This window comes from Salmo salar, chromosome ssa01, assembly GCF_905237065.1.
Source record: "Salmo salar chromosome ssa01, Ssal_v3.1, whole genome shotgun sequence".
Classification (NCBI taxonomy): domain Eukaryota; kingdom Metazoa; phylum Chordata; class Actinopteri; order Salmoniformes; family Salmonidae; genus Salmo; species Salmo salar.
The window spans coordinates 9,496,180-9,514,055 of record NC_059442.1 but is presented as its reverse complement, the minus strand read 5'-3'; the positions used below and the strand labels follow the sequence as shown (position 1 = coordinate 9,514,055).

The 17,876-nt window shown below is 44.5% G+C and overlaps 1 protein-coding gene across 1 annotated transcript; it reads right to left on the bottom strand.

Annotated features, from left to right (window-relative positions):
- Positions 1-5,383: 5,383 nt before the first annotated feature.
- Positions 5,384-17,710, bottom strand: ivd (isovaleryl-CoA dehydrogenase). The gene is made up of 12 exons (XM_014206096.2): positions 17,417-17,710; positions 16,666-16,755; positions 16,278-16,329; positions 15,957-16,126; positions 14,161-14,254; positions 13,893-14,023; positions 9,109-9,205; positions 8,902-8,995; positions 7,244-7,325; positions 6,943-7,047; positions 6,691-6,763; positions 5,384-6,507 (listed from the first exon to the last, which is right to left on the bottom strand). The coding sequence occupies exons 1-12, from the start codon at positions 17,537-17,539 to the stop codon at positions 6,374-6,376; spliced, it is 1,245 nt and encodes a 414-aa protein (XP_014061571.1). The 5' UTR covers positions 17,540-17,710; the 3' UTR covers positions 5,384-6,373.
- Between the last annotated feature and the right edge of the window lie 166 nt (positions 17,711-17,876).

The window sequence follows — 17,876 nt, the reverse complement described above, 5'->3', positions numbered from 1 at the left end:
CCACAGTGCATCCTTTATTTAAATGGAGAGATAAAGTTGATCCTAATTGTTATAGGCCAATATCTATTTTGCCCTGTTTATCAAAAGTGTTGGAAAAACTTGTCAATAATCAACTGACTGACTTTCTTGATGTTTATAGTGTTCTCTCGGGTATGCAATCTGGTTTCCGCTCAGGTTATGGATGTGTCACTGCAACCTTAAAGGTTCTCAATGATGTCACCATTGCCCTTGATTCTAAGCAATGTTGTGCTGCTATTTTTATTGACTTGGCCAAAGCGTTTGATACGGTAGACCATTCCATTCTAAGGAGTATTGGTGTCTCTGAGGGGTCTTTGGCCTGGTTTGCTAAACTACCTCTTTCAAAGGGTGCAGTGAATAAAAGTCAGAACATCTGCTGTCTCAGCCACTGCCTGTCACCAAGGAAGTACCCCAAGGCTCGATCCTAGGCCCCACACTCTTTTCATTTTACATCAACATAGCTCAAGCAGTAGGAAGCGCTCTCATCCATTTATATGCAGATGATACAGTCTTATATTCAGCTGGCCCCTCCCCAGATTTTGTGTTAAACGCTCTACAACAAAGCTTTCTTAGTGTCCAACAAGCTTTCTCTGCCCTTAACCTTGTTCTGAACACCTCCAAAACAAAATTAATGTGGTTTGGTAAGAAGAATGCCCCTCTCCCCATAAGTGTGATTACTACCTCTGAGGGTTTAGAACTTGAGTTAATAACCTCACACAAGTACTTGGGAGTATGGCTAAACGGTACACTGTCCTTCTCTCAGCACATTTCAAAGCTGCAGGCTAAGGTTAAATCTAGACTTGGTTTCCTATATTGTAATTGCTCCTCTTTCACCACAGCTGCCAAACTAACCCTGATTCAGATGACCATCCTACGCATGCTAGATTACGGAGACGTAATTTATAGATCGGCATGTAAGGGTGCTCTCGAGCTGCTAAATGTGGCAAATCTGATGACCGAATGGTAAAGTACCAATGCTCCTTATAGGACACATCACTGCACTCTATACTCCTCTTTAAACTGGTCATCTCTGTATACCCATCGCAAGATCCACTGGTTGATGCTTAGTTGTAAAACCCTCTTAGGCCTCACTCCCCCCTATCTGAGATACCTAATGCAGCCCTCATCCTCCACATACAACACCCTTTCTGCCAGTCACATTCTGTTAAAGGTCCCCAAAGCACACACATCCCTGGGTCGCTCCTCTTTTCAGTTCACTGCAGCTAGCTGCAAAAAACACTCAAACTGGACCGTTTTATCTCCATCTCTTCATTCATTCAAAGACTCAATCATGGACACTCATACTGACAGTTGTGGCTGCTTCGCGTGATGTATTGTTGTCTCCATCTTCTTGCCCTTCGTGCTGTTGTCTGTGCCCAATGTTTGTACCATGTTGTGCTGCTGCCATGTTGTGTTGCTACATTGTTTCTGTCATGTTTAATAATTGCGCCGAAGGAGATGGCCCCCGTTTTACGATCCCGTAACCAATTGTGCATGTTTTTTCACGTTATTTGTAACTTATTTTGTACATAATGTTTCTGCCACCATGTCTTGTGACCGAAAAGAGCTTCTTGATATCAGGAAAGAGATTACTCACCCCGTACTGGAGGAATTCTTCTTCTTCAACGAGTCGGACAGAAAGGATTTACTCCAGACACCCGACAAAGCCCTCATCCACGTCATTCGCAGGAGGAAAAGACAGAGATATCATGGACGACGGTCCGGGTGTCTTGTAAGGATCCGTCGCCGAGAGTGTAATCTACCTTTACCATCGGTCAATCGATCGATAATAAAATAGAGGATCTACGAGCACGTATATCCTACCAACGGGACATTAAAAACGGCATTATCTTATGTTTCACCGAGTCGTGGCTGAACGACGACAAGATTAACATACAGCTGGCGGGTTTAAACTTTTTCGGTAGGATAGAACAGCGGCCTGTGGTAAGGCAAGGGGCGTTGGCCTATGTATATTTGTAAACAACAGCTGGTGCACGAAATCTAAGGAAGTCTCAAGGTTTTGCTCGCCTGAGGTATAGAGTATCTCATGATAAGCTGTAGACCACACTATTTACATCTATATTTTTTACATCTATATATCACCACAGACTGATGCTGGCACTAGGACCACACTCAATGAGCTGTATACAGCCATAAGCAAACAGGAAAATGCTCATCCAGAGGCGGCGCTCCTTAGTGGCCGGGGACTTTAATGCAGGGAAACTCAAATCAGTTTTACCTAATTTCTATCAGCATGTTAAATGTGCAACCAGAGGAAAAACAAAAAAAGTCTTGACCACCTTTACTCTACACACAGAGACACATACAAAGCTCTCCCTCACCCTCCATTTGGCAAATCTGACCATAATTATATCCTCATGATTCCTGCTTACAAGCAAAAACTAAAGCAGGAAGCACTAGTGACTCGGTCAATAAGAAAGTGGTCAGATGAAGCAGATGCTAAGCTACAGGAATCTTTTACTAGCACAGACTAAAATATGTTCCAGGATTCTTCTGAAGACATTCGAGGAGTACACCACATCAGTCACTGGCTTCATCAATAAGTGCATCGATGATATTGTACGTTTATACCCCAACCAGAAGCCATGGATTACAGGCAACATCCGCACTGAGCTAAAGGGTAGAGCTGCCACTTTCAAGGAGCGGGACTCTAACCCAGAAGCTTATAAGAAATCCCGCAATGCCCTCCGACGAACCATCAAACAGGCAAAGCGTCAGTACAGGACTAAGATTGAATCGTACTACACCGGCTCCAACGCTCGTCGAATGTGGCAGGGCTTGCAAACTATTACAGACTACAAAATGAAGCACAGCCACGAGCTGCCCAGTTTCAAGAACCTACCAGATGAGCTAAACTACTTCTATGCTCGCTTCGAGGCAAGTAACACTGAAACATGCATGAGAGCACCAGCTGTTCCGGATGATCACACTCTCCGTAGTCGATGTGAGTAAGACCTTTAAACAGGTCAACATTCACAAAGCCGCAGGACCAGACGGATTATCGGGACGTGTACTCCGAGCATGCGCTGATCAACCTGTCCCTGACTGAGTCTGTAATACCAACATGTTTCAAGCAGACCAACATAGTCCCTGTGCCCCAAAACTCTAAGGTAACCTGCCTAAATGACTACTGACCCGTAGCACTCACGTCTGTAGCCATGAAATGCTTTGAAAGGCTGGTCATGGCTCACATTAACACCATTATCCCAGAAACTCTAGACCCACTCCAATTTGCATACCGCCCAAACAGATCCACAGATAATGCACTCTCTATTGCACTCAGCACTGCCCTTTTCCACCTGGACAAAAGGGACACCTATGTGAGAATGCTATTCATTGACTACAGCTCAGCGTTCAACACCATAGTGCCCTCATCACTAAGCAAAGGACCCTGGGACTAAACACCCCCCTCTGCAACTGGATCCTGGACTTCCCGCCCCCAGGTGGTAAGGGTAGGGAACAACACATCCGCCACGCTGATCCTCAACACAGGGGCCCCTCAGGGGTGCATGCTCAGACCCCTCCTGTACTCCCTGTTCACTGATGACTACATGTCCAGGCACGACTCCAACACAATCATCAAGTTTGCCGATGACACAACAGTGGTAAGCCTGATCACTAACAACGATGAGACAGCCTATAGGGAGGAGGTCAGAGACCTGGCCGTGTGATGCAAAGACAACAACCTCTCCCTCAACGTGATCAAGACAATGGAGATGATTGTGGACTACAGGAAAAGGAGGACCGAGCACGCCCCCATTCTCATCTACGGGGCTGTAGTGGAACAGGTTGAGAGCTTCAAGTTCCTTGGTGTCCACATCACCAACAAACTATCATGATCCAAACACACTAAGACAGTCATGAAGAGGGCACAACAAAGCCTATTTCTTCCTCAGGAGACTGAAAAGATTTTTCATGGGTTGTCAGATCCTCAAAAGGTTCTACAGCTGCACCATTGAGAGCATGCTGACTGGTTGCATCACCACAAATGGCCTGGTATGGCAATTTCTCGGTCTCTGACCGCAAGGCACTACAGAGGGCAAGTGCATACAGCCCAGTACATCACTGGGGCCAAGCTTCCTGCCATCCAGGACCTCTATATCAGGCGGTGTCAGAGGAAGGGCCTAAAAATGGTCTGACTCTAGCCACCCTAGTCATAGACTGTTCTCTCTGCTACAGCATGGCAAGCGGTACCGGAGCGCCAAGTCGAGGTCCAAAAGGCTTCTTAACAGCTTCTACCCTCAAGCCATAAGACTTCGGAGCAGCTAATCAAAGGGCTACCCAGACCCCTCTTCTACACTGCTGCTACTCTCTGTTTATAATCTATGCAGTCACTTTAACTCTACCTACATGTACATAGTACCTCAATTACCGCGACTAACCGGTGCCCTCTCACATGGACTCTCTGCCGGTAACCCGTATATAGCCTTGCTTGTTATTTTAGGGCTGCCGTTTAATTATGAATTATTTTGAATACATTTTTTACTTAACACTTAATTTAAAAAATCTGAACTTCTTAAAGCATTGTTGGTTAAGGGCTTGTAAGTGAATGTGACAAAATTAGATTTGATGTGTTGATACCATGCTGTGTTGTTACCTTAGGTCTCTCTTTATGTAGTGTTATGGCTCTCTTGTCGTGATGTGTTTTGTCCTATATTTCTTTCCCCCACAGCCACCTTCCCTACAGGAGGCATTTTGCCTTCTGGTAGGCCGTCATTGTAAATAAGAATTTGTTCTTACCCGACTTGCGTAGTTAAATAAATACAATTGATGAAGTTGGTGACTAGGTGGTATCCTTGTCAATGCCATTGGATGAATCCCAGAACATATTCCAGTCTGTGCTAGAAAAACAGTCCTGTAGCATAGCATCCGTGTCATCTGACCAATTCTGTATTGAGCGAGTCACTGGTACTTCCCCCGCTTTAGTTTTTGCTTGTAAACAGGAGGATATACTTATGGTCAGATTTGGAAAATGGATGGCAAGGGAGTGCTTTGTATTCATCTGTGTGTGTGGAGTAAAGGTGGTCTAGAGTTTAATTTTTTCCTCTGGTTGCACGTGACATGCCGGTAGAAGTTAGGTAAAACGGATTTAAGTTTTCCTGCATTTATGTCCTCGGCCACTAGGAGCGCCGCTTCTGGAAGAGCATTTGCTTATGGTCTTAGTGCCAGCATCGGTTTGTGGTGGTAAATTGACAGCTACGAATAATATAGATGAGAACTCTTGGTAGATAGCGTGGTCTACATCTTATCATGAGGTATTCTACCTCCGGCGAGCAATACCTAGAGACTTTAATATTAAACATCACGCACCGTTGAATTTTAAATAAGACATGGCCCAATGGTGCAAAATCCAAGTCATTTTTTATTCTACACAAACAGGAAACCAACCAATTTGGATACTTACAGTTTGAAACAAAATCTTGAGGAATTTAAACAGATCTTGCTGATTTAAAGAGAACATTTTGTTTTCCTATCAGACAATTTTTTGTTGATTTAACAATTCGAATATGCTCTTAAAAGTAAACAGTGATTTTCTATAATGGAAATATCATTGTTTTTGCTGACCACCATCACTTTACATTCATGGAGAGGATTTCTACACAGCTCAACACCACTGAGGTAAAGGGAAAGTTTTCACAAATACTTTGAAAAAAATAAGAGTGACAACACAACAACAAAAAGATAACGATAGTTTTAAAAGTTGTTAATTGTAGCCACTTGTGTACAAAGCCATGTACCCAGGAAACACCAATGGAAAGGGGATATATTAATCTGAAGTTTGCTATGATTTAAAAAATGCTGCTGCTTGCAAGGTAACTCTTTGCATAACAGAGCATATTGTATGGTTCACTGCTTCAGACACACTACTAGAGTCCTCCACTATATAGACTAAGGTCATTTCACTGCAGGGTAGAATCAATAAAACCCTATTAAATGCCATAAATGAAATTGTTACTTTTAACATTTCTGTGAATGATAAAATACAGTTTCATTGGGTTGATACCAGACTACGTATTGTATCTAAACACTGGATGCAGAGATCTAAGTCCACACCAGATGAATCATCAATCTTGGAACGTGAACCTTTGGTGCTACTCCGGTGCTCGTTGCCCGTGACTAAAGCTGATATGGAGAATCATAAAGTGTTCCCTCGGCTGTTTCTCCTACAGGGACCATTTTGGTCCAAGGTAGAAACTTCTTCATTGGGTGAAAGGGTTCTACTACACAGGGACAGGCAAAGAACCCTTTTTTCAAGAGTGTATAATGAGATTTTGTGTAAGGCCTTTGGGTGAGTCTTGATCCAGTGCGTGTACTTCTCTTCAGCATTCAAGGTCTACTTGTACATGGCATTGAAGGCTCGACCAATGATGAGTCTGCGCACCTCACTGGTGCCTGCTCCGATCTCATACAGCTTGGCGTCCCTCAGGAAACGGCCCATGGGGTAATCATTAATGTAGCCGTTGCCACCTGCAGGTGGAGAAACGCAACAATGACTTGTCATAAATCAAATGAAAAACAAGCCCTCCAATCCCTCCACAGAGAGATTTTAGTTAGGATGAACACAACTGTAAAACAGTTGCACATAGTGTTAACATTAGCTACAAAGAGCAACATGTTTCTATAAAAGTACATGGTTGGCTTGGTTCTTACCCAGGCACTGAATTCCATCCAGAGCAACTTGAGTGGCATTCTCAGCACAATATAGAATGACCCCAGCACAGTCCTGCAATAACACCAAGTTAATACTGTGCTATCCAATATTGTTTTTCTATCATATTACATTATAAAATGTAACATCACATTTGTCATCAACACTTTCATCCAATATATTTGCTGTTAGATTACATCTATGAATTTGACATTACATTAATAATGGACTTTGTTGTTGTCGAGAATGCTCACCATGGAACTGAAGTGTCCCTTGTCACAGGCTCGTGCCACGTTATACAAATACTGTCTACATGCACCCAGGCGTGTGTACATGTCGGCCATCTTTGCTTGCATTAACTGGTAGGAAGGAAAAAACAAATTCCAGAAAAGGCAAAAACGTTGTTATACCTGAAAGCATTATTAATTCTCACATCAAATTTAGTCATTTAAAAACCTTAAAAGGAAGTGGTATATGCAAGAGAAATAGGTGTAGATCTGACATAAGTGCCCTTTCTTATTTGACTGCCTGAGAATGGTTTGGTTGATTTCCCACCTGGAAGTGTCCAATCTTCTGTCCGAAAGCTTCTCTAACGTGCAGGTAGGGAACGGAAAAGTCCATCACAGATTGCATAATTCTGAAAGAGGGGAGCATTTTCTTCATTGCAGAACATAAACTTAGCAAAAAAAGAAACGTCCTCTCACTGTCAACTGCGTTTATTTTCAGCAAACTTAACGTGTAAATATTTGTAAGAACATAACAAGAGTCAACAGACAGACGAAAGAAGTTCCACAGACATGTGACTAACAGAAATTGAATAATGTGTCCCTGAACAAAGGGGGGGTCAAAATCAAAAGTAACAGTCAGTATCTGGTGTGGCCACCAGCTGCATTAAGTACTGCAGTGCATCTCCTCCCCATGGACTGCACCAGATTTGCCAGTTCTTGCTGTGAGATGTTACCCCACTCTTCCACCAAGGCACCTGCAAGTTCCTGGACATTTCTGGGGGGGAATGGCCCTAGCCCTCACCCTCCGATCCAACAGGTCCCAGACGTGCTCAATGGGATTGAGATCCGGGCTCCGCGCTGGCCATGGCAGAACACTGGCATTCCTGTCTTGCAGGAAATCACGCACAGAACGAGCAGTATGGCTGGTGGCATTGTCATGCTGGAAGGTCTTGTCAGGATGAGCCTGCAGGAAGGGTACCACATGAGGGAGGATGTCTTCCATGTAACGCACAGCGTTGAGATTGCCTGCAATGACAAGCTCAGTCCGATGATGCTGTGACACACCGCCCCAGACCATGATGGACCCTCCACCTCGATCCCGCTCCAGAGTACAGGCCTCGGTGTAACGCTCATTCCTTCGACGATAAACGTGAATCCGACCATCACCTCTGAGACAAAACCGCGACTCGTTAGTAAAGAGCACTTTTTGCCAGTCCTGTCTGGTCCAGGGACGGTGGGTTTGTGCCCATAGGTGACGTTGTTGCCAGTGATGTCTAGTGAGGACCTGCCTTACAACAGGCCTACAAGCCCTCAGTCCAGCCTCTCTCAGCCTATTACGGACCGTCTGAGCACTGATGGAGGGATTGTGCATTCCTGGTTTAACTCGGGCAGTTGTTGCCATCCTGTACGTGTCCCGCAGGTGTGGTGTTCGGATGTACTGATCCTGTGCAGGTGTTGTTACACGTGGTCTGCCACTGCGAGGACAATCAGCTGTCCGTTCTGTCTCCCTGTAGCGCTGTCTTAGGCGTATCAACGTACGGACATTGCAATTTATTTCCCTGGCCACATCTGCAGTCCTCATGCCTCCTTGCAGCATGCCTAAGGCACGTTCACGCAGATGAGCAGGGACCCTGGGCATCTTTCTTTTGGTGTTTTTCAGAGTCAGGAGAAAGGCCTTTTTAGTGTCCTAAGTTTTCATAACTGTGACCTTAATTGCCTACCGTCTGTAAGCTGTTAGTGTCTTAACGACCGTTCCACAGGTGCATGTTCATTAATTGTTCATGGTTCATGGTTCATGGAACAAGCATGGGAAACGGTGTTTAAACCCTTTACAATGAAGATCTGTGAAGTTATTTGGATTTTTACTAATTATCTTTGAACGACAGGGTCCTGAAAAAGGACATTTCTTTTTTTGCTGAGTTTAGATAGACGTAGACAGAATAGGCTCATGGGCATGTGTTATAAACCCAGAATATGTATATTTACCCGATAGGTCCTGCTGCAAGCACAAGTCTCTCCAGGTCAAGTCCACTCATCATCACATAGACTCCCTTGTTGAGAGGACCCAAGACATTCTCCACTGTAATCAAAAGACGATGTTGCAATTGAAAACGTAATTCATTATGATACAAAATATTACTGAATACACACAGATGTGCATACATGCTCAGGCACATGCGCACACACACACACCTGGAATCTTGCAGTCCTCAAAGATAAGTTCACAAGTGTTGGATCCCCTCATTCCCAGTTTATCCAGCTTCTGTGCTGTGCTAAACCCTGGCATACCCTGTAGGAATAAAAGTTGGGCACAATTTACCTATATGTCCAGACTAGGGTTGCAAAATTCTAGTATCTTTCACAAAACGCCATGGTTTTCCAGAATCCTCCAAAACACGATTACTGGGAAACCTGGGAAATGTTGGGAGAGTCCGTGTAGAGACAGAAGTGTTTCCATTATTGATCATAATAAAATAAAGTGTAAAAGGGCCCAGACCCATAACTGATTAAGTAAAAACGGGTCCAGAACAACGGACCCTCTAAAACTGCATGCGGTCGTGCAGAACAAATATCAGCCCATGGAGAGAAGCCAGAGATTGAACTTCACTCAACTTTTTAGAGCAGTGGTCACCAACCGGTCGGTCGTCCTCCAAGGCATTCCTAGTCGATAGCCAAACATTTCTGTCAAAACCCAACGATAAAGCCTTGTGTTCCTATTTTGTTTTATTCGTCTCGGGCTGTTGTCAGTAGGTGCTGCCGATTCAGCTGCCCTGTGCAATGGGTAGGAAAACTTACCATTTGGAACCATTTCATGTGTCTGAAGGTACAAACTCTGCCTTCCTGGCAGGCCCGGAGAGCAAATCAAAAGGCTTACCGCTGGCCAATATTACTGTGTCTCCAGTAATTTAGCAGGCATAAAAGAAAGCAAAGTTGATACTGTGAGATTTAAAAACATGACTAGAGAGAGACTGTATTCAACAATTCTAAGCCATAAAATGCACATTCTTCCTATTTCCACTCAACGCTACCACAAGCACTGCAGCAGTAATGAATGAGTAGGAAAGTGTATCTATAGGTGCTGTTATTATTAGCGGCTTTGGTCTTTTAATATCAAGGAAGATTTCACTTTCTCTGTTCATAGGAGTAACAACATGAATTTGTAGGCAGAAATAATGTGGTGAGACTCAAGTTTTGCTATCAGCTGGAAGACGGTGTCCCTTTTTGGTCGGTGTCAGCGGAGAAAGGGAGAGCGGAGGGATGTTGAGAGGCAGACCTTCAGTCTGCTGCCCTCTCCCTCAGGCCAGTAAAATAAACATGTAAAAGTATGTTTACTGAGCTTCAAGTAATACAACAACGGATTGATTACCGGTGTGATCATATAGCCTACCTCAAATTGAAATATAATTTGAAAATATATATATTTTTTAAATGTCCCGAACTATGCATTGGCAGGGCAATTCAAGCAAAGACAATATGCGGTATTAATGTATTGGGCCTATAGCTTACTGCATAAACCTCATTGCTACAGTACTGTTTTTAATTTGTTAATGTTGCATAGGCTTATGTTTAAGTCATATAAAAAAAAATATATAATCTGAGCAGTAGATCTCAGCTTGCATTTTGACTCAAAGTGATCTTGACTCAGAAAAGGTTGGTGACCACTGTTCTACAGTTTTCCCAGGAAACGCTCAATGTTTCTCTTTACTGTGGCAATTGTGATCGAATCAATACAATATTAGCCACTTTCAATGCAACATACCGAAACAAACTACACAACAGATTTTGTTGTAGGCAGAACGCATCGGAGTAGGATTCTATTGCATTGACACACAGGCCGTACTCTACACAGACCGGGGCGGCATAACCAATCAGAGCTGCAATAGGCCTATATGCAAACAGACCATATATGGATCTGTCCCATTTACTTTGAACTGGACTGTGTTTACAGCATGAGCAGTTGTGAGTAGATGTGCTTGTTTTGAGATCAAAGCAAGAGCTGCATGTAGCCACGTGTGCACATTTTGTTCATATCCTTTGCTAGTTAGTGAGTTATTAGCCCAGTTATAGATCATTTGTAGACAGCAATAGGGGAGTGATTGCTTCCTACAAGAGCACAAAACATGTACATTCCTAGACATATTTGAAAAACGAGTCAGGTAAAGAGATTGTCTTAAAGGGGCAGTGTTGTATTTTGAGACAAGCTTGAATAAGTTAAGTAGCCAATAGGCAGAGGGAACATTAATTTGTCTGTTTCTCTGTGAATGGTATAATGCATTTTATTTTGTAAAGTGGTTTACCTAAACAACATTTCCAGTCACCTCCTTGTCTGAAGGACAAGTGGATAAACAGGTTAATGCCAAGCCCTGCATGCTTTAAAAAAAAAGTCTCATGGAATGTAGGCCTACATTGAACACCAAACATTGGCTGCTACTGTAGGCTGAATGATAGAACAGCTATTTCCATGTTAAAATGTTATAGGAGGCATTTTCTCCATTGTTTTTGATGGTAGGTCACTCTGGTAGGCCCACATTATGATCAAATAGACACAGTAGCCTACTTAGCCACTTAAAACTAACTTAAAGCCAGTACAGCTTCAGAGTTCACAGTAAACACGCGCTGGAAGTTAGACATTTCAAAACGTTTAAGTCTGCACTCAGCAGACCGGAAATTTGCTTAAAGCCGAACAAAAACACTAGAGGAAATATAGACCCAGAACTGCTAAAGAAGGTTGACGATATCCGATCCTCGTTTGCTAAGTCAAACGACACCGCTGGTCCTGCTCACACTGCCCTACCCTGTGCTTTGACCTCTTTCTCCCCTCTCTCTACAGATGAAATCTCGCGTCTTGTGACGGCCGGCCGCCCAACAACCTGCCCACTTGACCCTATCCCCTCCTCTCTTCTCCAGATCATTTCCGGAGACCTTCTCCCCTACCTCACCCCGCTCATCAACTCATCCTTGACCGCTGGCTACGTCCCTTCCGTCTTCAAGAGAGCGAGAGTTGCACCCCTTCTGAAAAAAACCTACACTCGATCCCTCCGATGTCAACAACTACAGACCAGTATCCCTTCTTTCTTTTCTCTCCAAAACTCTTGAACGTGCCGTCCTTGGCCAGCTCTCCTGCTATCTCTCTCAGAATGACCTTCTTGATCCTAATCAGTGAGGTTTCAAGACTGGGCATTCAACTGAGACTGCTCTTCTCTGTGTCACGGAGGCTCTCCGCACTGCTAAAGCTAACTCTCTCTCCTCTGCTCTCATCCTTCTAGACCTATCTGCTGCCTTTGATACTGTGAACCATCAGATCCTCCTCTCCGAGTTGGGCATCTCCGGCGCGGCCCACGCTTGGATTGCGTCCTACCTGACAGGTCGCTCCTACCAGGTGGCGTGGCGAGAATCTGTCTCTGCACCATGCGCTCTCACCACTGGTGTCCCCCAGGGCTCTGTTCTAGGCCCTCTCCTATTCTCGCTATACACCAAGTCACTTGGCTCTGTCATATCCTCACATGGTCTCTCCTATCATTGCTATGCAGACGACACACAATTAATCTTCTCCTTTCCCCCTTCTGATAACCAGGCGGCGAATCGCATCTCTGTCAGACATATCAGTGTGGATGACGGATCACCACCTCAAGCTGAACCTCGGCAAGACGGAGCTGCTCTTCCTCCCGGGGAAGGACTGCCCGTTCCATGATCTCGCCATCACGGTTGACAACTCCCTTGTGTCCTCCTCCCAGAGTGCTAAGAACCTTGGCGTGATCCTGGACAACACCCTGTCGTTCTCCACTAACATCAAGGCGGTGACCCGATCCTGTAGGTTCATGCTCTACAACATTCGCAGAGTACGACCCTGCCTCACACAGGAAGCGGCGCAGGTCCTAATCCAGGCACTTGTCATCTCCCGTCTGGATTACTGCAACTCGATGTTGGCTGGGCTCCCTGCCTGTGCCATTAAACCCCTACAACTCATCCAGAACGCCGCAGCCCGTCTGGTGTTCAACCTTCCCAAGTTCTCTCACGTCACCCCACTCCTCCGCTCTCTCCACTGGCTTCCAGTTGAAGCTCGCATCCGCTACAAGACCATGGTGATTGCCTACGGAGCTGTGAAGGGAACGGCACCTCCATACCTTCAGGCTCTGATCAGGCCCTACACCCAAACAAGGGCACTGCGTTCATCCACCTCTGGCCCCCCTACCTCTGAGGAAGCACAGTTCCCGCTCAGCCCAGTCAAAACTGTTCGCTGCTCTGGCACCCCAATGGTGGAACAAGCTCCCTCACGACGCCAGGACAGCGGAGTCAATCACCACCTTCCGGAGACACCTGAAACCCCACCTCTTTAAGGAATACCTGGGATAGGATAAAGTTATCCTTCTAACCCCCCCCCCCCCTTAAAAGATTTAGATGCACTATTGTAAAGTGGTTGTTCCACTGGATATCATAAGGTGAATGCACCAATTTGTAAGTCGCTCTGGATAAGAGCGTCTGCTAAATGACTTAAATGTAAAGTGTAAACAGGCCCAGACCCATAACTGCTAAAGTGTAAACAGGCCCAGACCCATAACTGGTTAAGTGTAAACAGGCCCAGACCCATAACTGGTTAAGTGTAAACAGGCCCAGACCCATAACTGGTTAAGTGTAAACAGGCCCAGACCCATAACTGGTTAAGTGTAAACAGGCCCAGACCCATAACTGGTTAAGTGTAAACAGGCCCAGACCCATAACTGGTTAAGTGTAAACAGGCCCAGACCCATAACTGGTTAAGTGTAAACAGGCCCAGACCCATAACTGGTTAAGTGTAAACAGGCCCAGACCCATAACTGGTTAAGTGTAAACAGGCCCAGACCCATAACTGGTTAAGTGTAAACAGGCCCAGACCCATAACTGGTTAAGTGTAAATAGGCCCAGACCTATAACTGGTTAAGCTGTTGTAAGTGAAATATGGAAGGCATTTGGTTTCATTGCCGACGATAAATACTTGCCTTCTCCACAATGAAAGCTGTGATACCCTTTTGGTGAGCTTCCGGGTCTGTCTTAGCGTACACAATGAGAACGTCGGCATCTGGCCCGTTGGTAATCCAGAACTTTACACCGTTAAGAATGTAGTGGTCACCTTCAGCAAAATAAAAACCCAGAAAGGAGATAGACAGCATTATGAGCAAGGATGCCATTTAAGAGGTAAGGAACTGGCTCAGTGAACTTGTGCTACTACAGAAAGGGGCTTTAAGGAGAGTATTCCAGAGGGCTCACCTTCTTTCTTGGCCTTCAGTTTCATGGACACCACATCGGATCCGGCGTTCGGCTCACTCATTGCTAAGGCACCCACGTGCTCTCCTGTCATGAGCTGGGGAAATGATATTAGAAAGAGAAGACATACAGTGCATTCAAAAAGTACTCAGACCTTGACTTTTTCCACATTGTTACGTTACAGCCTTAATCTAAAATGTATTAAATCAATTGTTTCTCAATCTACACACAATACCACATAACGACAACACAAACATGTTTTTAAAAATGTATTCAAAATTAAAAGAAAAATACCATATTTACATGAGCATTCAGACCCTTTGCTATGAGACTCAAAATTGAGCTTAGGTACATCCTGTTTCCATTGATCATCCTTGAGATGTTTCTACAACTTGGAGTCCATCTGTGGTAAATTTAATTGATTGGACATGATTTGTAAAGACAGACACGCCTGTCTATATAAGTTGACAGTGCATGTCAGAACAAAAACCAAGCCATGAGGTCGAAGGAATTGTCTGTAGAGTTCCGAGACAAGATTATGTCGAGGCACAGATCTAAGGAAGGGTACCAAAAAAATGTCAGCAGCATTGAAGATCTGCAAGAACACGGTGGCCTCCATCACCTGGCCAAACTGAGCAATCGGGGGAGAAGGGAGGTGACCAAGAACCCAATGGTCACTGACAGAGTGCCAGAGCTCATCTGTGGCAATGGGAGAACCTTCCAGAAGAACAACCATCTCTGCAGCACTCCACCGTTGAGGCATTTATGGTAAAACTGGCCAAATGGAAGCCACTCCTCAGTAAAAGGCACATGACAGCCCACTCAGAGTTTGCCAAAAGGCACCTAAAAACTCACACCACGAAAAACAAGATTCTCTGGTCTGATGAAACCAAGATTGAACTCTTTGGCCTGAATGCCAAGCATCACTTCTGGAGGAAACCTGGCACCATCCCTACGGTGAAGGAGGTTGGTGGCAGCATCATGATGTGGAGATGTTTTTCAGCGGCAGGGACAGGGAGACTAGTTAGGGTCAAGGGAAAGATGAACGGAGCAAAGCACAGAGAGATCCTTGATGAAGACCTGCTCTAGAGCGCTCAGGACCTCAGACTGGGGCAAAAGGACAACGGCCCTACGCACAAAGCCAAGACAACCCAGAAGTGGCTTTGGGACAAGTCTGAATTTCCTTGAGTGGCCCAGCCTGAGCCCGGACTTGAACTCGATCGCACATCTTTGAAGAGACCTGAAAATAGCTGTGCAGCGATGCTCCCCATCCAACCTGACAGAGCTTAAGGGGGATCTGCAGAGAAGAATGGGAGAAACTCCACAAATACAGGTGTGCCAAGCTTGTAGCGTCATACCCAAGTAGACTCAAGGCTGTAATTGCTGACAAAATGCTTCAAAGTACTGAGTAACGGGTCTGAATACTTATGTAAAATGTGACATTTTTTTTTTAATAAAAAAAAGGAACTGTTTTTGCTTTGTCATTATGGGTATTGTGTGTAGATTGAGGGGGGGGGGGGGGGGGAGAACTATTGAATCCATTTTAGAATAAGGTTGTAACGTAGAAAAAGTGAAGGGGTCTGAATAGTTTCCAAATGTACTGTAACATGGCTAGTTCAATGTGAAACTGCCTGTATAGAGTGGACACAAACATGCTCTCCTGTCATGAGCTGGGAAAACACAACGGTACACATTTCATATCAAAGAAATAAAAACAACACCTGGCTATTGCACTTTGAGGCTGCCTGTATACTTCAGGGTGCATTAAGCATGTATGGGACTACAAATATCACCCACACCTTGGCCATGTACTTGTCCTTCTGCTTCGTGTTGCCATGGCGCACCATCTGATTGACACAGAGGTTCGAATGGGCCCCGTAGCTGAGGGCGACAGCTGCCGACACTCGCGACATTTCCTCCATCACAATCACATGATCTAGGTAACCCAATCCTGAACCGCCATAATCCACTTAGAGGGGGGGAAGAAGTTAACATAGTTATGATGCTACTTCTACATCAGATCACCAACACGGCCATTGGTGAAACTACTGGTAAACCATTTTACGCCGGGATAAATAGCATAGTGATACATCAACCCGAAATCAATATCCATCTCTTACCTGGGGCAGTGATACCCAGAAGTCCCATATCACCCATGTCCTTCCAAAAGTCCTGCATGAAAAAAAAAAAAAAAAGAAGTTACCAGGTGTAAACCAGGCGTCTTACAAAGTTCATATTTTGAAGTCCCAAAACACACTCAATGTAGACCTACATAAAGAACATTAAGAGTTACCTCTATTGTAATACAATGTCCAGTATTTTTAGGATTTAGGTCATGGATCCTAATGATGTCTTGTTATTCGTTTGAGGTGGATTATACTGTTTGTAGTGCAACCCACAGTAAGATATTAACATTATTCAAGAAGAATACCACACACACCATCCTATTATGGTAAGGTTGTCCTAGCTTGCTAGCCCTTATTAGAATAGTAGATTTCATCATCTCACCCGCATCCCAACAAATTCATTACTCTTGTCAATCTCATCGGCGATGGGTGCCAGTTTCTCCGCTAGGAACCTCCGGATTGTCTGTCGGAGCTGGACAAAAATAGGGAATGACAGCAAAAATATCAAGAAAAATGTATCAACATGAATTTCAAACGGAATATGTTCTCATGTGTACTGTTAGAGTACTGTTTAAAAAAAAAATGTATCAATACAATAACTACTAGATAGCATCAACATATTTTGATATTGTTATGCAAAACGTAGTTTCTTCCCTTTCAAAGCGAAGTAGCGTCACATGCATGCACGAACTTTCACCCAATCAAAAACTGCACCAGAAACCCACCCCTCGTCCACACCAACGTTAGCTGTCCGCATGTAACCTGTGTCTCGGATCATACCAGCAGCTACCAGAGGTCTGAAAGCATTGTTTGCCCCGTGCATACATTTAGTAGTGAACTACAGCTGGTAGCCTAACTGAGCTGAACAACGAGCGTCTCGATGTCGAGACAATATAGGTAGTTAGTACAACCAAAGCCATCTAAATAAGACTCTCGCCACAACAGTTATGTCATAACAGTCCGTCATTTTGGCCTGTAAACACTAACTACGCGTCCTTGACACCTTTTTTTGTTTTGTTCCTTCATAAAAATAAAAAAAACACAATACAGACTTTCAACTGAGCTTGTTGACTGTATAATGTTAGCTATCTAACGTTAGTTGAAAGTTAACTGAAGTAGTTATCTAACGTTACTTGTATCTGCTCCTCGGTAAGCCCGTTGACAACATCATCCACTGGAAGACCGGCAGCGCATCCTCGTCTTGAAATCTCAGTGATTCTTGCACCCAGGCGGAATGCACTCCTGACTGCAAACATTGTTCAATTGCGGTATTAGGCCGTATGCTCCGAAACAGTCAAGATCAGCACAAGGTCGGATGAAAACACAATAACGGAGTCCGGTGGAGTAGTGTCCGACGTGCTACAACAATCCACAAACCAGGGATGTATTCATCACGTCTTCCAACGGAAACCGGGGCGGGACCTACCGGAATTTGTCCTATAGAAACTCTCGTTTTCTGTTGCGAAACGTTTTTCCGTTTGGCGTAAACGGTTTCTGTTGCAAAAATACTAATTGTTTTGCAACAATTGTTTTTAATTAAAAACACCCCATGTTTGGAAGGGAATTCCCTCTATTATGCGCCAGGGTTTTCTG